This window comes from Athene noctua, chromosome 6 (assembly GCF_965140245.1).
Source record: "Athene noctua chromosome 6, bAthNoc1.hap1.1, whole genome shotgun sequence".
In the NCBI taxonomy this organism is placed as follows: Eukaryota; Metazoa; Chordata; class Aves; order Strigiformes; family Strigidae; genus Athene; species Athene noctua.
In genome coordinates this window covers 43454360-43478352 of record NC_134042.1, presented here as the reverse complement: position 1 = coordinate 43478352, position 23993 = coordinate 43454360, and the positions used below count along the sequence as shown (strand labels likewise).

General features: G+C 48.5%; 1 protein-coding gene across 6 annotated transcripts in view; it reads right to left on the bottom strand.

Annotated features, from left to right (window-relative positions):
• Positions 1 to 6247: 6247 nt before the first annotated feature.
• Positions 6248 to 23993, bottom strand: part of DAAM1 (dishevelled associated activator of morphogenesis 1) — a 100581-nt gene continuing 82835 nt past the window's right edge. For 5 of the 6 annotated variants that reach the window (XM_074908793.1, XM_074908794.1, XM_074908792.1 and 2 more), the window contains 9 exons: positions 19313 to 19397; positions 18421 to 18527; positions 16574 to 16662; positions 16200 to 16368; positions 15313 to 15420; positions 13134 to 13194; positions 12354 to 12485; positions 9519 to 9689; positions 6248 to 9071 (listed from right to left, as the gene is read on the bottom strand). In XM_074908793.1, the coding sequence (XP_074764894.1) occupies positions 8862 to 9071; positions 9519 to 9689; positions 12354 to 12485; positions 13134 to 13194; positions 15313 to 15420; positions 16200 to 16368; positions 16574 to 16662; positions 18421 to 18527; positions 19313 to 19397 (1132 nt within the window). In that variant the 3' untranslated portion in view covers positions 6248 to 8861. The remainder of the gene's footprint in view (positions 9072 to 9518; positions 9690 to 12353; positions 12486 to 13133; positions 13195 to 15312; positions 15421 to 16199; positions 16369 to 16573; positions 16663 to 18420; positions 18528 to 19312; positions 19398 to 23993) is intronic. The other variant, XM_074908796.1, reaches the window with a different exon arrangement.

Below are 23993 nucleotides of genomic sequence, written 5' to 3'. Positions count from 1 at the left end.
TAAATTTAGTTCTTAGGCTCTTTAGTTCCTCGTTGGCTTTCTAGCATACTTACCCTCAGTTTAAGAGTGCCATACTATCTGGCAGTGATATGCATGCCACTGATATAACTAATGCTTCATATCTTAGAAGGAAAACATTAAGTCTTGATGAATGACAAGCATTTTAGAAGGTACTGTTACAACTGGAGTTGATTAAATCATCAGTTTCATTCAAATCATTATTTTCCACTCCCTTCCTAATCTCTGGATGAAGTCTTGGTTCAAAGCAGATGCTTTGTGCATAACTTATGAACTGTGAACAATTAGCAATTTGTAAGTGACAACTTGATGGGCTGTAATAGCTGACAATAATCACCAGAACTGGAATAGCTCACGTGAATGAGATCCCCCATTCCTGCTTCTCTTTCAGCACTGGTGTTGGTTTGTGTATCCAGTAGACGCCAGCAGAGATCTGAGCAGCCAGCACAGTTTTTCTGCTAGTGATCCTAAAGAAAGTCTCCTGTTAATGAGACCAACTGCTCTGCCTTCAGGACTGCTGCATCCCAAATAAAAGCATTCGGAGTAAGGGTTGTGACCAATGCAGTGCAAGCCCTAAATATACCTCTCTGAAATCTAGTTTCAATGATGGATTCAGGAGTCATCCTTAAACTCAACATGTGCTGCTCTTTGGAAGGTTTGTCGTAGAGACTGGAATGAATAATTTGGAAAGCGTGTCAGAAAAGTGGAATTTTGTACAATGCTGCAAGCTCTCCAGAGCTCTAAAAGCTGCAGCCCAGATGCCTGATGGGATCAGTCCTGATGCTGGCAGGGCACTTAGTTCAGTGGCAGAGCTGCATCTTCGATCTAGCTGCATTTGTATTTTTATATGGTGACTCTGATTATTAATAATAAATGGGTGTACCTTTAGATCTGCTTGCAAAGCATTACACAGCCACAAGGTAGTAACTAAGTGCCAGAAGAATAAAGTGGCCCCAAATCCCTCAGGAGGAGTAGCCCTCAGTGAGGTCCAGGCTTGGGTGACCCCATGCCCAGCTGTGCTGCGCTGCTTTGCTGCTGCAAGCCATGAGCTTGCCAGGACCAGTGACTTCACTGGGGCTGGACATGGCAGCTTGAGGTACTATCCATTCCATGGGCAGCCCTCTTGCTGTTCCCAGTTTGCAAAGGAGCAACGGGTTTCTAATGCCATGCTGCTAGCAGCACACTGCCTGAGTCAAAGCATCTACAGTCACCTCAGCTGAAGTGCTTGAAGAACAGCTCTGCATTTCTAGATACTTTTTCCTAGGAAATCACTACTGTGAGAAGCAGGAGGAAAGGTGACATGGAGAGACAGACTGTAAATCCTGCTCAGTGGCATGAAATGGATGAGTCACTGGGGAAATCAAAGTGAAAGCAGCAGAAACCCCAGGGCACAATACCAGGGCACAATACCAGGGCCTGCTTTAGTCTATCTGGGGAGTGATGTATGATCTGCTCAGCCAAGAAGACCCCAGGAGACTGTTACTGAAGCCACAGGAGCAAGGGGGGCTCAAAGGCAAAGGGAATGCCAACACAGCATGATGTGTGCTGAGGGTTGGCTCCTGCACTGGATTCACTCGTAAAGACGCCCTTCTCACCAGAGAGCTGTGCCAGAAGGAAGGCAGGTAATGACACCCTCCAGCATTTCTGTCCTGAGGAGCTGGCAACACTGTTCCAGTAAGGTCCTGTGCCAGGCTGGTGTGTCTGCACAGCTCTGTCCCGCTCCTGTCCCATCACTGTGGGCATCGCCACTCTGTGCTCAGCTCCACACACCTCAGGGATAGGTTTTTGGTTGAGCCTTAAACCCAGGCTCTTCTAGCGCAATCTTTAATAGCCACAACCGAAAAACAATCAGTGCATTTGCTGCAGGGATCATGGCATTCGTCTTGCCACACCAACTGGAGGGGATGTGTTGGTGCTTGTTGCTCAGGCAGCAGTCAAGCCCTTGAAACCTCGCTTGGGCTGTTTGTACGGGGTGAAACATCACACCAGTGTGCCCACAGCCTTCTGGGGTGATCGTGAAAGATGAGCTGGATCCGTCTGTGATTCAGCAGAAGAAGAAAATTCACTCTGAGAGGAGCCATTTGTTATCTGTGCTATATCTTGATTTGCTGGTGCTGAGCTCCTCCAGATTCAGCTGGTTTCAGAAAGGTGAACACTGGTGGAAGCCCACAGAACTGACTGGGGAGCAATTCCCAAATACTTGGGATCCTTAGTTTTATGCATCCATTATTCTTGCCTTTATAAACTATTTTCAGCCTTCTCTCTTACATAAATAGTCAGCTCGGAAACTTATAGAGCATCTAAGGGAATTCATAAACTGAAAAAAAAAATATTTTAAAGCTTTGCTCTGATGAGAGGATCGCACCCTTTCTCAGAGAGGGTTTTATTGTTGTATGCACTGAAGAGTTAAAGGCGTTTGCAAACCTCAGTGCTTCACACATTGTCTGTTTTCCTTTCAGACATGGGGACACCCTCTCCTCCTTGCCACCATAAGGAGAAACAGAAAGGTGGAGCAGTGGTGGCTCTGGGGAGGTCACTTAGGAAAATGACACTCTTCAGCTCCCTGAGGTGGACATCAGGAGTGAAATTATTCAGTGCTGCCCTTCCACATCTGGAGGAACATCCCTGTTTCTCCCAGGGCCCAGAACAAGTCTGGCTGAAGGCAGGAGGAATCTCTCCACCTGCTTCTGCCAGCTGTACTGATGCCCAGGCTTAAACAATGTATATGCCCAGAGGCTTGACCAGAGGGCTTCACTGAAGTGTGCACTCTCAGAGCAGGTGGAAATTGCCCCCAGGTTGGGGTGCATGTGGGCACTGGTCTGGCTCCTAGGTGAGGCTGACAACTAGCCCACCCCAGCCCACCACAGGGGAGGGCAGCTGAGGAAATGCTGGTGCTGCAGCTGGTAAGGAATGAAACCTCCTGGATGGGTCCTACAAGTTAAAAACCCTCAGGGTCATAGACGTGCGCAAAAGCGGCAAGATAAATTTCTCTTAAGTCACTCACCCAGCAATTCCCTCACAACCATGTAGATGTAATTTGCCTACCTGACCTAGCAACATCCTCTGAACTAATCTCAGCATCAGGGAAAAAAAATGCTCTGAGTAACCAGGTCACTTATTTCTCCAGTGAAATCTAATGTGCCACAGCAACTGTGCTCCTCTGACCTGTGCCTGTGGCTTCTGTCCTCAGTCTGGTGCATTTTACAGAACATTTGGTAATATGCCGTCCCTGAGGTCACATCAAGCTTTGAATGCAGTGTCTGAATTGTGGATTCTTTCCAGAAAATGGAATTCAAATGTTGATCACCCCCAGCTATTAAATCGGAAAGATTTGCCATAGAAACTAGGTCTTGCCTGAGTGCTTCACACTCTGATTTCACAGTAAAAAGGGTCTCAGGCAGAGACTGGGAGCTGGGTGAAGCACCAGGCTGGGGCTTCCTCATCTTTCTTCCTTGGGGCCAGGGGATGCTCTGCACAGAGCCTGGCAAAGTAAAGCTATGTGAATGTACACAAGCACAAATTCAAGCTGACAGAAAAGCTCCTGGTACCCCACAGCGCCCAAAGCCCAGGTAAAGCTGCAGTCACCGTCCCAGTCTGGCTTTGCTTACAGCAGCGTCCTGGAAAACCAAAAGGATGGGTTAGGCAGCAGGAACATAGCTATGTTGGCCTGTCCCTTGTCCTCCAGACTTCCTCTCATGGTGCCCAGGACAAACCTGGTTTAGGGCAGCTCTGCCATTGCCCAAATACACAGTGCATGTGTCCTACTCCTCCTGCAGAGCCACCGCTGAACTGAGCACATGATGGAATATGGGCCAGTAAACAAAATGGAAAAATGACAATTCAGTGACTTATCTTCACAGAGCTGTCCTGGGAACTGGGAAACTCCACCATAATGCTGAGTTCATATAACATTGCAACAGAGTTCAGGGAAAGCTGGGTCATTTTGGCAAGGAGAACCTGCATGAAACAAACTCCCAACACAGACCCCAGTGTTGGGTTAAGTCCTGGGGGACACGGTAGTGGAACGGGCCACTCTGTGCTTTCAGATGCCATGGAAGTAAGCTCAGATGACCCATGAAAGTATTTTGAGTTAGTTTATCTTACACATACATGCATTTGTGTTGCCTGAAGCTCAGGCAGTGCTGAAAGTTGCAGTAAAGCCACACATTGTGACCTTTGGCTATTTGACTCAAATTATGGTGGAAACCATTAAAATCATTCCTCCTCAACTACATAGGGGGGGGGGAAACATATATAAAATTTAGCATTTTCACTGTTCCACAGCCAGAGAACACTGAATTTTTCAGACCACAGTAGAGATGTGGCAGAGGAAAGCAAGAGGCAGGATTGATTTTGTACTTGACAGCTGTAAAAACATGAAGTCCAGAAAGTGCCAGCAGATGGTGGTGCTGCCTTTTCTGAGGCTCTGCTGGGGCCCGGCAGCACAGGGTTCCCAGCTTTCTCCCTGGCTCACCGGCACACACTCATCAGGCTGATTTAAGGCTAAGAATGACATAAAATGCTCAGAGGTTTCAGGTTAGAGCACCTCTGATTAAAAAGGAGAACTCTCTTTTTCACATGCATGTATTGCAAGACCCTGAGCGATGCCAGGGAGAGAGCTCACAGGAGAGATGTCTGCAGGATTTGCTGCAGGAGAGGGGATGGGGACAGGGACAGTACTGGCTCACAGCCTCCCTCCTGCACCCATCAGCCTTCGTGTTAGCTTGGCCTCTCCCATCCACCCCCAGAAACACAGCTGGAAGGGCATGGTCGCCCCACAGCACAGGCTGGTACAGAAATACCTAGGTGCTTTTATGGGGTTTTGTGGCTACGCTGGTCTCTGCATCGAGGGGCGAGTCTGTTCTGGGGTTCTCCAGCAGTGCCAGCCCTGCACGAGGGCTGCGGATCTCCTGATTGTGCTGTGCGAGATCGTGATTGGCAAAGTGCAGTTTTCCCCCAGAACAGCTGCTTGAGCTGTGACACTGGCACTGGGGACAGAGCCAGGTCCAGCCACAACACAGGTGGGAGCAGGACTGGCAATGTCCCCGCTTTGCTTACCCGTTCCCGAGGGTCTCCAGGAGGGACGTCAAAGCCTGACAGGTCCATCGGTCCCACTGTACACTCCCTTAGTGGGTAAATAAATATTTTAAATAAATATGAAGTCCAGCAAGCTCCTGCCAACCTGGCGCCCTGCAATCCCTTGCCAGTGGCACCGAAGCGGCAGTGCTGCCAGCGGTTCTGGGAGCCCGGTGCCTCCCCGACGGGCCGTGTCTGCCCTACTTGCTGAGTTTTGCATGCAATGCCGTGTCTGCATCAGGTCATCGCCCCAACCTCTTGACTCATCTTTTCCAAGCCGGGGCGTGATGCCAAGGATAACAGGTTGAGTGCGGGAGGTGACACCTGACACTCCTCGCTCCAGTGGGACTCCCAGTTGCCCCAGTTTTTGGCAATGGGAAAGCTGCTGGGCTGGAGTGGAGCACAGCCAAGGCTGGCTCAGCAGGTTTGATGCCACCAACCCGGGTGGCCCCATGGGGCAATTCCTCTGGGAGCACCATGCCCCACAGCTCCCCTGGCACTGCCAGGTCTGGGCAGGTTTGATCCATCCAGCACACCCTCCTCGTGGCTTTAACTGGAGGGAGAAGCCAGGATTTGGGGCACAGGATTCCTTTTTCAAGTGAAAACCTGTACAGCCATGCCATCGGTAGATGAGCTCCTGGTGACATAGGAAGAAATTTCTACTGCCAAGAAAATATCTCTGGTGTGTCTAGATAGGCTTGCTAGAGGCACACTGGCCAGGCCAGCCAGCACTGGCTTGGCTCTGTCGGCTGGTGAAAGGGAAACGATCCCATCCCGCGATGCAAAACCAGTGGCTGCCTCAACAGAGACTCCTAGAAAAGCTGGTCACCAAGGTGGGAACAGGCACTAGCAACAACACAGCAGGGAGAAATGAATGGGGTCACTAACTGGGAGGGCGTTTCAGAGCCCACAGGCAGGCGACCGTGAGGATGCTGTGAGCCAGGAGGGTGGAACACCCCCCCCGCCCCGCGACTGCCTAAAAGCATGCAGAAGGGCAGTGGGGTTATCACCCAACCCCAGCAATGCTTGCAAATACACCCAAAAAAAGAGCAACATGTGGAGGGCCTTTTCTTCAACACCTGTCTCAATCCCCAAATATCCCATTTTTTCCCCCAAAAAAATAACTCATGGCTATGCCATGTACACTCACCGAAATTGTTTTTCTTTATTGCATACTGCCGTCTTAGAAAATGTACAGTCTCATAACGTTACACAGCATTTCCCGCTAGCTAAGACTACTAACATCCTTGCACCTAACAGACTACCTCAATCACTACTAAGCTAATAAGGTCCAAGACATATACTTCAGTTTACAAATTATTATGGATTTTTTTTTTCTTTTTGGCATTATTAAAAAAAAAAAATCATCTTTAAAATACACACCCAAGAGAAAAGAGTGGCTACTTACACCAGCACCAATCTAAAAGTAGTTTTTGACAATGGCACATGGAATTACCTGCACACAGCCTTTTTATTTATTTATAGAGATATAATTTTTTTTTTCTTTTTTCTTTTTTTTTCTGGAAAGAAAACAAAGACATGGCAAAATCAGCCCGATAAGGAGGCTGTTGTAAAACAATTAAAAAAAAAAACCCAACAGGTTTGGAAGGGCAAGAGGAAATCTGTCAGGAAAGGTCCTGATGTGGCACTGGGGTTGCAGAGGCAGGAGCTGGGGGTGGGTGCTGGTGGTTGAGCCCTGCACCCAGGGACCCCAGGAGGCAACTGCCCTTTCTGACTCCCACCACCTTTCGAATTAAACACGTGTGACCAACCATTCCTTAAACCATCAGAGGCCAGACTTTTTTTTTCACCTTTTTTTTTTCTTCTTGTTTTTATATTTTAAATTCCCCCCCAAAAGTCCATTCCCTCAATTTTATCAGCCCCATTTTTTCAGCCATAAATAAAAAATATAAATAGAGGCACTTTAGTTAAGGAATAGTATTATCATTACCTTTTGTCTTTATTTCCCCCTCCTTCTTAAAGCAAAGTGCTTAACTCCACCTTTGAACATAATCTGCAGGTTTTGCAGCTGCTTGGATACGAGGTGCTGGACTTTTTTTTTTTTTTTTTGCACTTACCTGCTTTATTTATTACTGCTTTAAATGCTACTCAGAAAGTCTTTTTTTTTTTTCTTTTCTTTTTCTCTTTTTTTTTTTTTTTTTTTAATCTACAGTGCGTCAAAAGTTGCAATGAAGAAAAGAACAAAATGGTAAAACCACAGCTCTTGACAACTCTGGTTAGAGAGAGATTTCACAGCTTTCATTCAGCACGCAGACCCCACGGCCTTCAGGTGCTTAAAACCATATTTTTTCATACAAATTAGTTTAAACAGCACTTTTGCTATACAGTACATCTAGTTAACTGACATCCCATACCCCACCAGTAATACCGATTATCTGACCAAAAAAAAAACCAACCAACCTTATTTCAAATAGTGTTAATATCTAGTGCAACAGGGACAAACTCATCTCTCCACAGGAAAAAGAACAAACAAACAAACAAACAAAAGGATCACAAAAGTATTGGTGGTATAAAAAGGTTTTGTTTTCTTAAAAAACACACCACAAATAAATAAAAGTAAAAAGTAACAGTCCTCTATATACTCAGCATAATTTAAGAATAGAAATGTTAATATGTTAATGGTGGTTACTTTTTATTCTCCAATTCTTAATTTTCTAAACCTTTAAATTATTACTCCCTGAGAGCTTTGAATTATTTTTATTATTTTTTTTTGTCTTTTTTTGGACTGACATTTGACAGGTAGTTCTGCTTACAAATTTGCAATGACAACGAACAGCAAACCAGTCAAAAAAAGGACCTGGCTAAGAGATGAGCATTTCTTGGCATCGCTGCTTCTGTGTGTCCAATAAAGAAAAGAAGAGAAGGTGGGTGAAAGCCGGTGGGTTTTGCACCAGCCCCTTTGTATATCAGCGACCTTCGGTCCTGACCCACCTTGACAGAGGATACAGTTTGTCCCATTTAACAGAAAGCAAGAATAAAAATTACAACACGAAAGTTTATGCTCTTCCTCTCCTCTGAGAACCGACCTTTCCCACTATCTAGGGCCAGAAAATGTTATAAAAGTATAAATACATCTGTGCGGTGTTAGAACAATAAGCACTTTGGGGTAAACTTTCTCCTTTAGCACGGTGGCGTTAAGAGGAAAAAGAGCGTTTCCCAAGGATGACGGGAAGAGCATCGCCGGGAGCGCCTGTGGCGCCGAGCCCGGGAACCAGCACAAAAGCATGGATCTGCGAGTTTTTCAGAATGATCACAACAATGAGAAAAAAAACAACCAACGGATTAAAGTTCAGTCAACTTTTCTTCTTTAAACCGCTCGGCTTGTGTGCAAGGCCTCCCCCGCAAACAGCCCCGGGGTGTCCGACCAGGAGAGTGGTGGGGAGCGGCTTCCCATTGCCTTTGGGGACCATGGGGACTGCCGGCGTCTCCGGGTTGGGTCCTCTTGCTCCGCAGACGCGGCATTGTGCTTGTGCATGGGGAGAACTACTTTTCAGAGTGGTTCAGAGGGGAGGAGGCAGCGTTGGTACCCATCAAGGTGGGCTGCCCGCACACCTCCATCTGCGCCCGCAGCCCAACTATATACACAGTATATACACACACACACTCGCCTGCAGGGAGAAAGAGCGTGCCACTGTTTCGCTTTGAATTGCAAGGCAGTTTAATGGGAATAACCCCCCACCCCCACCCCAGCCACTTCAAAAAGACTAACCCACGTTTTTTTGTTGGGTTTTGTTATTGTTTGTTTTTCAGAAGTTGAGCTTGGTGATGGGCCTCTCGCGGCCACAGTCGGCCAGCTGGCTGGCAATGTGCTTGCGGTTGCGCTTCAATTTGAAGAGGTCCTTGTCGAAGACTTCGCCCGAGCGCAGGGCCGAGACGAGGTCGTCAAACTCGCCACCTTCCTCCCCACTCTCCTTCGCCTTCTTCATCTTGCGCTCCCGCTCCCGCTGCTCCTTCAGCTACATGCCATGGCAGGGGAGGAAAGAAGACATCTCACTCTCATGCAGGTGGTTGTGGGGGGTGCCCAACATACACATGGTCACCCCCAAACTCATGAAACAAGAGCGGTTTTCCACCCCAGTGCTCAGCACGCAAGAGCTAATCGGGGTTATTGATACAACCCATGGGCTGAAGTCCAGAGCTCCATGGCTGCTGCTGGTGGGTCACAGCAGCCCACTGGCACCACCAGCTCTGCTGCATGTTTTAGTTCCAAGATCTCACCAATTTATGGTCATTAATTAATTAAGCAATCAACAGTAAAAAGACAGTGAGTCTAAGAGAACAGAAGCTCCTTGCCCAGTCATCAGTGCTCCCCAAGCCACCACAGCCACCATGGGGACAGCATGGCATGGTTGCCATCCTCGGGTGCCTTGGGGGTGCTGCCGAACTCGCTGGTGCCCGCTCACCTGTGCCTCCATGCGTGCCCGGCGCTCCTCCTCCTCCTTCCTCCTCTTCATGTTCTCGTTCTCCTGCTTGGCCTCGGTCACAGCTTGAAGGAACTGGTCAAAGATGCCAAAGAACTCATCAGGCTGCATTTTGCCCGTGTCTTCTCCAAAGTGCTTCACAGCCTTGGAAAACTGAGAGAGAGAAGACAGAGGTCCGTCAGTCTCGGAGATACCCACCGCACTGGCAAAAACCTCCATGGGAAGCCTGATGGCCATGATGGAGAGCAGGGCTTTACTTCATGAAGCCTTGACTTAAACATGAAATAAATCAACTGATGTTTTACCTGCTGCCTTGTTAAGAGCCGACCTGGATTGCTCCTGAGCCTCCTCTCCCCTTCTCGCCTCTGGCTCTGCTGAGCCTCCCCCCACCCCAGCTCGACTTTATTAACTAAACAGCAGTAAAAACAAGGAAGCAAAATATTGTGGGACTGAAGACCGAAGACATAAAACTAATAGTAAACACGGCAGGGGAAGGGAAACTCGCACTTTTAAGTTTTTCTTTGAAGTATTTTTGGGGTATTATTTATCATTGCCACATGCTCTGCTATTGGAACCAAATGTGTTGGTGAAACTTCTAAAAGACATTTCTGCCCAGCTCAAGCACAGCCCTGGGTAGGGAAATAGGGAGTTTTCCGGACTTTCATGCTGTTTGGACACCATTAATTTAAGCGAGTCAAATGAGGCCGTAGCAAAGGTCAGGACAGGACATCCACGATCTGCTGAGGCATCCCAGTCCCCAAGGCTCCCAAAGGACTGACATCCTTTGTTCTCACTTCCAATTTGTTCTCACTTCCAGTTTGAAGAAGTTTGTTAAAATGGTGATGGTGCATTCTGGAGATAAGCATGCTTAAAAAAAAAACCAAAATCAAAGCACAAACAGATTTATTAGTTGCTTTGATTTTGCTGGATAGACCAAGAGGAACGTTTTTAAAGCCTGCCTGTATGATTTAGCTTTATTTGCTGGGGGGCCCCAGGCTCTTCAAAAGACATTTAGGGAATTTTTATTTCTTTGTTTACTTAAGAGACTTAGCACTTCAAGATGCAGGGAGGACTCTGAGAGGTGCCACTATATAAGTCAAAATAATTGAGGTTATTTTTTTTGCTTTTCATCAAGATATTGAATTCTCTGCCATGTTACAAGAGATTCGGGGGGGGGGGGGGGAAAGGCTGAAAATATTATCCTCGCCGGATATAAAGTTTATAAAACAGTGATGTTTCATTTTCCTAAGAGAAAGTAACACAATTTGAAATTGGACATATGTTTAAAAAGTGAAGAGCTGGTGCACTTTGCACAGCCCATCCTATGCAATAACCATGGGAACAACTGCACATTGCTTCAGAGTGGAATTTGATGGGCACCGGGGACCACGACCAGACCTTTTCCTCCAGATCCAGTCAAGTCAGCAGAAGATGATACAGTCTGCAGATCATTTTTCAGCATCTCCACAGTCCTAACTCACTGCAGGAAAGATCTGGCAGGTTACCGTCAACAGTTTAAAAGAGTGGCCCGGGCTAGCCATGGCCTCAGGAAGGCAATGGTCAATCATAACGCCCAAGCATGGATGGACAGTCTGGAGGACAGTGCCAACTGGACACTGGTATAACGAGGGAGAGGAGGTGGTGATACTTGGTAACTTCTGTCTTTGGAGAGGTAGCTCATGCTGTGGGACAAGGATAGGACCTCTAAAATGGCCTCTGCTGGACTATCTCCTTGCCACTTCAATCAAGATGAAGGCCAGGCCAAGGAGGGGATACTGGAGGACTGTTCTTGGAGGAAATGGAAACCAGCTCTGTGTCCATTTGCTGAAAGAGGGGAAGCAACTTGAGGGGAAGTACTTGGGGATCACAGATGTCAGCCAACAGCCACACCTCTGCAGTGATTTAAACCAGCCTGGTAGGGAGAAAAGGTCAACATGGCAAGAGGTCATTGCATGTAGCTGCAAAGCACTCACCAAGGCATTACTCTGGGGAAGGAGAACCTTTTAAGTAGCTTCTCTAACCAGGTCTGAAGTTGGCCTCAGTTCATGTCACTGAGGTCCAATTCCTCTTCTCTGGAGCGAAGAGCTGGATAGGTCTCAGACCAAAGTTACACATCAGGTATTACATTGCTCTACAGAAGTGGGGTCACTTGAGCAGCCTGGGTTGTCTCAGATATCAGCATCTGGGTGACCTCATGTCCAGCCTGAAGACCTGGTTGCATTTTTAACTCCTCTTCCATCAGCACCAGACAGAACTGCCTGCTTCCTTGCCACCTTCAGCTTTCATTGGCCATGATGCCCCAGCTGCCACAATTCTAACTCTAAAGTCACCAACACTGGGATATTTCCATTTTAAGACACAGAAAGCAAAGCAAGCCCTCTAGGCTTGAGTGAAAGCTCTTTACCAAAACTCAGATCCTCACAAATGACCTATCATCTCTTCCCCTCATGGACACAACTCTCCCATGGCTAACCCCTGCCTTGCACTTCCAAAGATAGACACGTATCTCATGGCTTTCTACAGCACATCTTGCATCCCAGAAGCAGTCCATTGGCCTGACCTGTGATTCCCTGGCATGCTGGGTTGTGGAGCAGGTAAAAGGCCCTGGGGACAGACAGGGATGTACCCACCTAATCACTCCAAACAAACTATGTCTCATGTCAGGGTCTCGGCAGGACACGCATGCTCTCATCGGGGAGCTATCCGAGATGTTAACACACAGCATGTCCTCTGGGAAGGCCAGGACCATCCCTCCCCTGTTGGCTGGAGGAAAGGCTGAAACGCTACCCAAGAACTCAAGGATGTTGGTGACCTTACCAGCTCTTTTGCTTCCATTAGAAGATCTTCAACATCTGAGAAGCTGAAGCTGGCTAATGTGACGAACTGGCTGACCACAGACACAAACTTGTCGCCTGTTTGCTGAACCTGAGACTTCTGGAAGTCCAGCTCCTTTGAAGAAAAAAAAATGTAAATCTAGTCAGGCCCCGGCTGACGAGGGACACACATACCATCAGTCTCTGGTAGTGCCACTGGGAGTGTGCCTGCATCAGTGCCAGGTAGTGGCTGCACCACCACTGCTGCTCCCTCCTGCCATGCGTGAGACCATGGATTGCCCCCTTTTACAATGTCATGCCTGCAGTATGCCTTTACGGCCAAATCCTGCAGGAGAGATGGTGGAAGCAGCATAATTTAGCAAGACGGTGAGTCCTTTGGGATACTTCCACCATTTCATCACTACTCCAGCCAGGCTGCAGAGTGCTCCCCAGCCTGAGCCCCAGCCCTCTGTGGTTTTACAGCCAAAGAGAGACTCCTCGGCACATCACAGGTCCTCCACGGGCATCATCACTAGGCTTACTCAGCCTCCCTTGGTGTGTTAGATATAAACCATGCACATGCCTAACCACACATATTAACTTTGGTGCCAAAACAGCCCTAAGAGGACAGGCGCACGTGCAGGGCAGGAAGGAAGGACAAACAGATCTCCAGGATGTGAGATAAAAGCAGCTTCACTGGGAGCTCCCTTGCCTGCCTCTCTAAGGAGGGATGCCGTGGTGCTTGGAGCCAGGCTGGACTGTATTTGATTTAAATAATACTTACATTCTCCACTGCTCTCAGGCCGGTCCTCAGAGTGTTTATTTCTTTCTCCAGCTCGGTCATGCTGTTGGAAATGGCAGGATGTTAATTTTCAGCCTTCCCCAGTAAATTCTACAGCTCTCTGACCAACTTTACCACGTTTTTTCACTGAAAAGACCCCAGTGCTGCACATATTGCCTCCTGTTTGCAGAGCAGTGTGTCTCGAGCAGCAAATTGGGCTGACAGCCGCTAAGCTAGGACAGCTGCCTATCTCAAGGTGGCTGCAGTTGGTTGTTTCAAAGCAAAGCACTTTTCTGTATTTTTAATTAAGGGGACTGTGCATGCTTAGCAAGCTCAGCAGCCTCCAGACCTCTCCAAGGAAAACAAGAGCTCAGGAGAGGGCTTTGCTGGGCACAGATTTCTCTTCCTCTCTCAAGGGCCAGCAGAATATAGGCTTGTCTCAGTGCACAGTGGGCAGTTTTTCAGGGTACCATGGTTAGGTGAATGCCACGTAAAGCATCCTTCCTAGCAGTGAGGCTTTCATAAAGGGAGATAACCCAAATATAGAAAAATAAAAATAAATCATCATGTCTGGCACTGACTTTGTTTACACAAGGCTCACGCCCCCAGTTCAAGTGCTTATGGGTTTCTACCACTGTATCTGAAGGGAAGATTTCTCACAAAGACTCGATGACCACAGGCTTGACGTCTTTCCAGGGGTGTCTGTCCTAGGGCTGGGGTCCCTGGAAACACTGACGCTGGGTCATGGGGCAAGCATTCCTGGCAGGTTTAGTCTGGGAAAAAGCAGTTTTGGGAGCCCTGTGCTCCAGCAGTTCATTACTAGCGGGGGGATTGACAGAGGCAGAAATTTTGCTTCACAGCTGCAGTGCTGGGGGGAATTTGGGGTTTTCCAGAGGTTTAGAAACTTTTTGGTTTCACTCTAGATTGGACCAAACCCAAGTATTACATACGGTGTCCAGTTTAGAGCAAAATGATAAAGTTTAGGGGAGGAAAAAACCCTCTGTGCAGACGTTTTCTTTCCCGTACGTGTATCTGTACAACAGCTGCAGATCCATGAGCATAAGAACGCCCGAGCCTCCACTGGTGAGGAGCATGTCCTCCTCAACCACGTTCTCAGTTGATGCCTACGAGTGCAGCCATCACACACTCCTCCTTGCACATCAAGATGTGTCCTGTCACTTTGTTTAATCCCCGTGGCTGATAATTATTTTACATTTTAAATGCAAGGATGCTTGCTTTGCACATTACAGATCTTCCATGGGGAAGCCACTAGTGCTATGAGAGCACTTTAAAACTTGAAAGACCCTCGAGCCGCTCTAAACTCCGTGCATATTTGCCATCTCCTCTCTAAAAAGGTGAAATTTCATGTCCATGGCTAACACAAACGCGTGCTGACGGCAGAAACGTGTGATCTTTGCTGCTCAGGTCCCCAAAGCAGGAAAGCCTGTAAGCTGCTGCTGAACTTTAAAACCGAAACAGAGCCTCATTGATTTCAGAAGGACTTCAGCACATACTTGAGGGCTTTGCAGAGCAACAGCAGATTTCTTCTGCACTTAAAAGTTCAGCGTGTGTTTAAGGGCTTTGCTGAACGGGGCCTCTGCTGGCAGAGAGATAGCAGCAGCCTGCTCCAAACAGGTCACCGGGAGGCAGGCAAGGCTTAAAAGCTTGTTGCAGATACCAGAAGCTCCATGTTGGTGGCAAAACAAGGGCCTGGCAGGACCCAGAGGCAGGTCAGAGCCCCTCACACTGCTGCCTGGTCCTGCCCATGCTGCAGGCAAAGCCTCCCCACCACACACAGATAAACAGCTGCCCTTTGTCTGCAGCCACACCACAACCGCTTCCTCTCCGGATTATTAAACGTACCATTAGAAATTAATTAAATGCTTCTGTGGTGAGATAACAACAGGAAACGACTACTCCAAGCAGCTCTCCTCCCTCGCAGTAGGAGGCTCGGAGGCTCGCAACCCTTTACTGCAAGGGCTGAGATTTAAATTCACCAGGTGATGTTTCCTTCTGTGTCCCAGGCTGCTCCTGGGCCAGTGTTGCCACAGCACAGGGCCCAGCCCAGCGGCCGGGATCCAACCGGGAGCGTGAGCAGGGGAGAGCGACACAGAAAGGCAGGCTGAAACGAGGGGGGAAACGCTCCTGGTGCTCCCTAAGTGCCACCTAAATCCCTGCTTACTTGACTTTGGCTGCCTGCGGGATATCTCGCAGCTCCTCGTGCAGGCGGAGGACTTTGGGATATTTCTTTTCAACGATAGTGATGAGATAGTGCAGAAGGGTGATGTTCCTAGGAGAAAGGAGCAGCGAGGTCAGCGTGGTGGCACCATGGGGAGCCAAGAACTTGGTTGCAAACCCTGGTTAAATCCTAACCCTGGTAATGGAATTATTGTGGAATTTCTGCAAAGATGCTGCTCGCTGCCTGTCTGGGGACATGGGATGGGTCTGTCCCACGCACAGCCACAGTGCAGAGCAGCCTGGTCCCTGCAAGCAAGGGCCCTCCACAGGAGGGACCCTGAGGAGGTGACTTGAGCATCACTGCTCCCGTCCTCCATGGTCTTTACTGATGGATGAGACCTGGCAGGTTTGAGACCTGACCCAGCTCCTCTCGTTCTGTGCACAGAGCTCGGAGGGTGAGAGCGAACCAGGAGATGGCTGTGGTAGCTTGAGGGGGCTGCAGAGGGTGTTCCCATGGAGATGCCTCCTCCATGCCCCTGGGATCCCTCCTCTGGCTCACTGCACCACAGCATGATGGCTCTTGGCTTCTCAAAGGGTGAAAAAAAGCATTTGGAGGATGATCCTCCTAATCAGTCTTGGCTGCCGTTTAGCCAGCCCAGGAGGGAAAGCCCCCTTCAATCCCTGTGCTGATCTGCAGCTTGGATTCCCTCAAAATCTGTCCTGCTCAATAAATGGATGCTTGCATCATCAGATGTGCCAGATGGGACAGCAGAAGGGAGGGGACTGCTCCCACCTACCCATGTCCCAGAGACAACACCAACGGCCCCTCCGTTCCCCCAACATCCCCGGGTTCTGCAGATGCTACTGAGGATGAGGGCAGGAGCTGCTCACTTGTCAATGCTGGACTTGGTGTCCGCGATCTTGTTGAGGCTGGAGATCTTAAACCCAAAGGCGTTGCCCCTCTGGCCCTTGTTCATGTAGTTCCCGAAGGCCAGGACCACCTCCAGCAGCTGCTGGAGGCTGCTGCTCTGCAGCACTGCCTTGGAGCCAGCGCGGATGGCTGAAAGCAGAGAGGTGTGGGACATTACCCCCTGCCACAACAGCACACGGGTCCCCTTCCAGCAGCCCCTTCAGCGCCCCCACGGACAAAGAGTGACCACTATGTCCCTCCCTTCCCAGTATCACTGCAACCTCCATGCAGACCAGGCTTGCCCTACGATGTTTGCCCTACGATGCTCTTTCCCTTAACAGGTCTGGTCACTTGCCTTCCACCTTGGGTTTGACTTCTGCAACTCTCTCTGCAAACTTCTTCTTGAAGTAGAGGGACTGCAGCCTTTGCTGATAATGGTTTATCCTGGGAAAAAAAAAAAAAAAAAAAAAAAAGTGCAGTTTGAGCTTTGCTTATTCCAGGCAGAGCTCAGTTGCTCACAGCTGTGCTTATAAAGCATGCTTGAGCCACGGCGATTAAAAAATAATGACTGCATTTCTCCCTGAAACTATGCTGGGATGGGAAAAAAAAGATAACTGAAGCTGCAGCTGTCCCGGGGTGGATCCAGGTGGGTTATTAAGCACATGCTTCAGCCTATCCTTAACTCAGCAGGTTCAACAAGTGCATTTTTACATCCTAGTGCTAGGAACAGCTCTTTTTACAACCACTCCTTAGCAAAGATGCTCGTGAGGTCTGGGCTCCCAATGGCTTTGTGATGAGCTGCAGCTGAACACAGGCACACCAACTACTAACGCTAATGAAACTGGGCCTTCAGGTCCTCAAAATGATGGCCTGGGCTGGAAAGCCACCAACACAGCCCAATCCAGCCCTTTCCTGGGCAAGTTAGGGACTGCTCTACTCACGTCAGCTGTATTTAGGTTAAACAAGATCTCACTTGTACGCAAATGGCAGTCTGATTTGAGTCATTTGGACCAAGGACGCATGGGAGACATGCTCACAGACAAGGCCATGGGCTGCACTGTCATTGTACTAATCAGAGGTGACAAAGACATCACACTCCGTTACAGACCACAAGGCAAATTAAAAAGCCGTGCCAGAAATCAAGGAAAATATTTGCATTGGCATGTTGTGCTTTCCAAAAGAAGGCAGCATGGGAGAAACACTTGGGAAAGAGGCTGTGAAGAAGAAAGGTGACCTGCGACAGGGAAGCTAATTCTGACATCTTCCAGCCCTGAGGGCTCAGGTCTGAACTTCACAGCTCCATCCTGCCTGTCTTCGACACTCAGCAACTACACGGTGCATTGCCCTGGTGTTCATCAGCACATTTCTCCGGGAGGACAGGAGCACTTCTACTTTTGATTTCCCAGTACTACCTCAGATTGTAAAATTCATTGATTTTGCAAACAATGATGTGCTTGAAGTTCAGCTAAGAAACTGAAAGAGCTCAATACTCAGTTGGATTTAAATAAGGAGCTTCAAGATTTTAAACCAACATCTCTAGAGGATGTGCATGCAAAAGATAAGGTTATTCATCCCTGAAGACTTCTAAGGCTTAAATGATTGCTACCAAGAGCAGGAAGAAATGACATTTCCTTTCCGTCTCATATATTCTCAGGAGTCTCGGGGATGAGTCATTCCTGAGGTGAGGAGCGGGACTCATCTATACAGCAGGGCAAAATTTACATATATCAGTCTTGAGTATTCACTAGGATATGTTCTTGTGAAGGGAAAAGGAGCACTGCTACAGTGTTGTTATCATTGAAAGAGTACTTCCCACCTGGGCCATGATGCAGATGATGCAGTCTTTTACAGAGTTGTGCCAGACTGAGCTTTTCTCTCCTAAATGAGAGAGGCAATGTGTTGGGACATGACCTGGGAAGCCAACACCTCTCTGCTGTGGATCCATATCCCCATCTCTCCCCCCTGCTCTGTCCAGCTGCTGCCTGTCTGGGATGTGAAATCTTGATTTTCGGAGCACAGCATCACGAGCAATCCTTATGGATGGGAGTACCTTGCTTGCCCTCCCGTCCATCTGGCCCACTCATTTCTCGATGTGAAAAACAGTCAGCAGGGATTATTTCCCAACCAGGCTCCATGAAACAGCCACCTCACAACCAGCCTGTGCAGCCACTGGCCAAAACACGTGTTCCCTGGGCCACCAACCTGCTCATTTCAAAGAGGAACCGGTCAGCCTTGGCCATGCGGTCCAGCTCGTGCTTATGCTCTTCCAGCAGGTCAATGTCACCCTTTTCAGGAACAAACTTCAGGAGCTAAACAAGGGAAAGCACACTGGTGGACATGAGGTCCATGCACAGTTTTTCAGGAGCAAAATGGTGATTTACTTGATTGAATCTACTACCTTTTTGGCATGTACAGTGACCCCAAAGGCACCTGTGAAATAGGTATTATCGCTGGCCCTGTGACCTTCCTCCCATTAATCCATCACATTAGTGTCTCTTGCTTCTGCCCTGCCATCACTCTGGTTTTACAACAGATGTACTACATCTGCTCCAAGGAGGTTTCAACATCAGCTCTGCCAGAGGAGGTGTCAGGGACTCTCATTTGCTGCAACTCTTACCTATTTGCAGGTGGAAATTTTGTGCAATGAATCCTCCTATGTCTGCTGAAAGCACAATTACCAGCTCAGCTTTAAGGACAGGTGAATCATAAGCTTCCAAAGGAATTCAGAGGGGTCAAAAATGGGATTCCCTTTTTGAGGTCTGCATGAACTCTGAATAAACTTTCAAAAGTGAACACCCACCAAGCATGAACTTTAAGCCACAGCCACAAAATGGGCAACTGGCTCAGTCTTGGGGTCCCAGGGCAGACCCAGGTACAGACATGGCATGTGGAGGCCATGCTGCTCCCAGCGCCAGTGCTACAACTGAGCTGCTTTCCTGCTGCTCCATCCCACTTGGGTGGTTTTTCAACATGCAGTTGGTAAATAATTTGGGCCCCAACGCACTCCTTTAAGCTGTGGTTTGGTCCCAAGCACCTTGCACAGTGTGGTCTCAGCGTGAGACAACCATGGAGGAGTGCGAGACACATTGCCCACCTGCTCCAGCATGTCTTTTGGTAGGTCCTCCTGCTCGTCCATCGTCAAAATTGCTCGTTTGATCTCCTCATTTGAGAGTTTCAGCCTGGGAGGTGGAGGGGAAGGAGAGTTATTCCTAGCCCAGCAATCGGCCAAGTTTCAGGAGCATTTCCTTACACACCCATGAACACGAACAGCTTAGCTCCCAGCTAGCAGCAGCATCACAAATAACACTATACAGCGTGTTATGAAGAAGGACATGTGAGAAACGTGGTAGGACCGTGCTCTGCCAAGCCACAGCACAAAGCAGTCCTGGCCCCGCTGTGAACGGCAGGTCAAACCTCACCAGCCAATTCCCTGTCCCCTATTTTACAGTATTTTATATGAGTATTGTAGGTAGTTTATTATACATGTATTAAAAGTATGTAACTTTTATATGTAGCTCTTGCCTGTAGCAATGCTGCTCCTGCAGTGCCAGCACCCCCGAGGGCCATGGGGCCGGGGGGGGGTCATGCTCCCCATCAGCAGCACAGCCCAGCCTGGGCTCAGGGGCACAGCTCAGCACTGCTCCTGAACCCATCGCCACAAGCCCTAAGAAAAATTTGGCCAATTTCTGCTGCTTTTCTTGGATTTGAATGTTGCCTCCTCCACCTCTTCCAGCTGCCTTTGGTTGGAGTCTCCCTCGAGGAAGAAAGAGAAAGAAATCTAACATTTGGGGAAATGGATGCAGGAAACCTATCAAGTCTTTTTTTTGGAGGGGTGGCGATTCAGTGGGCTTTGAAGCGTAACGAGTTGGAAACCAGATCCCCTTCTACCTTTTTCTTCCTCCACTTTGCCTAACAGGAACTGAAGATGTAGCCTCAAATTGGAGATTTTTAAAAACACAGACCATTGTATCACAGCAAGCAACAACAGGCTGGTCTTACCCCAGCAGCCTTCACCAAGCTTAGACAAAAGAAAGATAGAAAGACGCTCTCAGCTCTTCCTGGCCTAGAGCAGCCATTAATTACAGTTTAAAACATTTGCAGCACTCCCTTTGACTGCTCCCTGCAACGACTTTGATTGCAAAACCACACATACTTTTTTTCATGTTTTTGCATTGTGATTGATAAAATAATCTAGATGCAAAAGAGGGAAAGCCCAGAAACTTCTGAAACTCTGACTGCCAATACCCTATCCCTTGCCCAGCTTCCAACGATGGTTAAAGCCACTGCAATAGATACAGGTTAAAAAAAAAACCAAACAAACCCCTGTTCTTGCATGCAGGAAAAAGTCACACAGTTGAAAAGAGCTTGTGGGCTTTAAGGAAACCCATCACCCTGGTCTTGGTGATCAGTGCTGCCAAGGGATGCTGAAAAACTGGATGTGGCTCAAAGGAATGAGCTGAAACCAGAAACACATCCACTGGTGGGATGTGAGACCTTGTGTCAACCTGATCAGCAGATCAAAAAGAAGATCGGACGCTGACTTGATCACTCCAAGTAATTAAATGAGAAGGGTATTTTTCATCCTGGCACCTCTTCAGGGAGCAGACTGAAACTGTAGAGCTGGCTTTTGGAAGATGAAGCTGAAGCAGGAAAGGTGCTGGTCTCTAAGACCAGGGTAGCAAGAGCCTGGTTTAGCTTGAAATCTTTTGCTCAAGACCTGAAGTGAACGATTAACTTTATCAAGGCTGGTGGATCTTACAGACCTGGCAAGTAAATATTTGTTCCTTATGAGCTCATGTTTCTCATCCCGTACCCAGTCCTCTCTCACCTCCTGCTCGAGGGAGCTCCCAAGAGAGAGTTTGTTAAATGAGGAGTTAAAGTCTCACCTCAGCCAGGGGAGGAAGCACAAAGGTTGCACTGAGCAGCAGCCAAGACAATTGCTAGGTTTACCTCACAAGGAGCAAACCCAGGATCCATGGAAAATACGCGCTCTGATGCTTGTAGTGACGAGCAACCATGTTCTGGGGACACCCTACCTGTCCTGTACGAGGGCAGTGGCCGGGATGGACACGACCTGAGGTGGGATATGAAGCTGCAGGAGGACTCCTTACACCCACGCAGCAACACAAGAGATCAGACCACCAACAAATGTCACATCAGTCCCTGCTGCCTCAGTGAAAAGCAGACATTGGCTGGGTTTGGACATTTGGAGGATCCCTGGGAGGCAAAAATGTTCCTGGGAGAAGGGGGTGGGTATGCAGCTACGCCCCATCCAAAGCCAAAGCGAACACCTAAAGCGCACACTTTCCACAGTGATTATCTCCAGGAAGGTGGTGAAAGATGAGTGTGACTTTTGTAAGCCCTTCTCATTAAAAGCACAGTCAATAATAGAATATATTAAGAAAAAAAAAAAAAAGAGGCTGAAAAAACTTTTCTCAGGAATCATCAAAACCCAGTGCCAAGAACAAGAGCCTGTCCCGGTATCGGAGAGAGCAAGTGCAGGGCGCCAGAAGAAAACAGCTTCTCAGACAATTTGATGGGAAAGGGGCCAGTGAAAGCTAGAAGCTTATCTATAACCACAATAATTATCATTGTTGGCAGCAGCTGTTGAACGTGAGCCGTCTGAGAGGAACAGGGTCACAGGACTTGCTGTCACAGGGATTTAAAGCCAGCAGCCTGTCGATGCGAAGTGACAGCTCGCCAGCCTGACAAGCGCGGGGCTATTTTGCGTGGCTTTTATAGGGTCCCGTGGAGGACGTAATAAGTGTGAAGGGGAAAAACAAATTCCACCGGGAAAGGGACGCGCCCTCTTGAAAAGCCACATTCATTTAAGAAAAATGCTCCATGCCGCCTTGCTGGAGAGAGGAATCAAACGAGCCATTCACTGCCAACACAGGCAGAAAGCGATGGAGCAAGGGCTTGATTTTCATCTTGCAGAACGCAGCACTAAAAATACACACACGTACACAGGCAGCAAAAGCAAGGACACGGTGCGTTCATGGAAGAAGACCTGATAAGGTGCTGACATCAACAAACCATTCTTCAAAAAAAAAAAGAAGAAAAAAGCAAGTGTTAAAAAATATTCTTGTACTGCATTACAAGCCAGAGGAAAATCCAGTGATCTCACTGTGCAGTAATTTCTCCCAAAGCAAGGGAAACAGGCAAAAAAATAAATCTACAGAGAGAGATAAATTATCTTGCTGGCTGTAAACTTTCCACGCTGCAAGCCAGACAATGCCTGGTGAGCTTACAAATGTCTGGGCTAAATCAGGGGCCAAGCTTCCAGGTCCCTTCGCATGTGAAAATCTGCTCATCCCTGTGGTGGCTGCATGAGCGAGGCAGGAGAGCAGCAGCCTGGCTGCAGTGAGTCACCCTGCAAGACCACGTTAAGCTGAGCCCTTTGCAAGACCGGGACCAGGGATCTGCTGCTCTGTCTGATCAGGGATGGGCAACTGGGACAGGCAGAAAGGAAAGGATTTACCCAAGGTCACTCGGAATCTGCTGGAGATGCAGGGGATTGACCTGAGCCCACCGGAGGATGCTTGGGCTTCATTCTGACACCACCCTTCCTTTTAGCTGCTTGGCATCAAGAATAAATCACCTAAGAGGGTTCTGGGGAGAGAAACTCAATCATGGTCCTTTGCAGAAACAGGGGAAGGAACAGATTTGGCTGCTGCTGTGCAGTGCTAGGGAAATGCCCTGTCCAGCTGGGCCCTCTGCCTGCACGTCCCCGGGAGCACCATGGGATGAACCCCAAAGCATCTCCAAAGCCATGGCTGGCAAAAGCCACTGCTTCCCCAGAGCCACTTGGCCCCTCAGGGCTGCAGGATGTGCCCAGGAAAAGCTGTATGAGAGGCCTGGGGACCACCCTGCTGGGCAGGTCTAATCCTGCTTCTTCCCTAGGAAACAACCCAAATGGGATGGCAGACAGCCAGAAGCCTCTGCGTTGCCCTTTTTGTGGGATTAATTACTGGCGACCCATTTCCAGCCATTGCTTTCTTGGACGAGAAAGGTTTGCTGGTGAGATGAAATTAAGACCTTTACTCAGTAAGATACGGAAGATGACTTTGAAGTTCAGCGCTTGGGCAGCTCCCCTTCCCACCGAAGGGGCTATTTGTGTGCTTAACTTTCAATTATACACTTAGACCTCTGGCTGAATTACACCTAAACCCACTCTGATTACACTCAGTCTAAGTACGCTGGGGAACAGCCCAGCCAGTGCCCTGAATCCCATCGCTTTACTTGCTAATAGCTGGCTGCCATAGATGTACTCACTTGCCGGCTGCTTTAAACTCTGCTTTCATCATCATCCTTTTTATTTGGACTGCTCGGAAGTACAAAAATCCCCAGAAGCAACCCAGAGCAGAAACAGCCATAAACACGGCAATTTTACCGCTGAACGCTACAGCTCATGGCTCGCTGCACTCATCGCTCCCGCTGCCTGTGGGGCTGCAAACCACCTCCGGGAGAGTGTGAAGAATCACCAGGGACTGTGAGTTACCCTACCAGAGGGGTTTTTTGCAGACATCAGCCTCTGCATGCTTTCCAGGGAAGGAAACCAGGCGGGCTGCCCAGATGAGGCAGCAGCTCCACTGCCCCACGGTCCGGAAAACACAGAATTTGGGCACTGCGGCTGCAAGTCCAATCTGCCAGTGATGCTGCTCCATCCCAGCCAGTCCCAGGTGGCACAAAAGCTTCTGTGCTTCCAAGCAGCAGAATAAATATTTCTGAATGGAGCTATATTTTACTACTGTTACGACTTTTTTTTTTTTCGG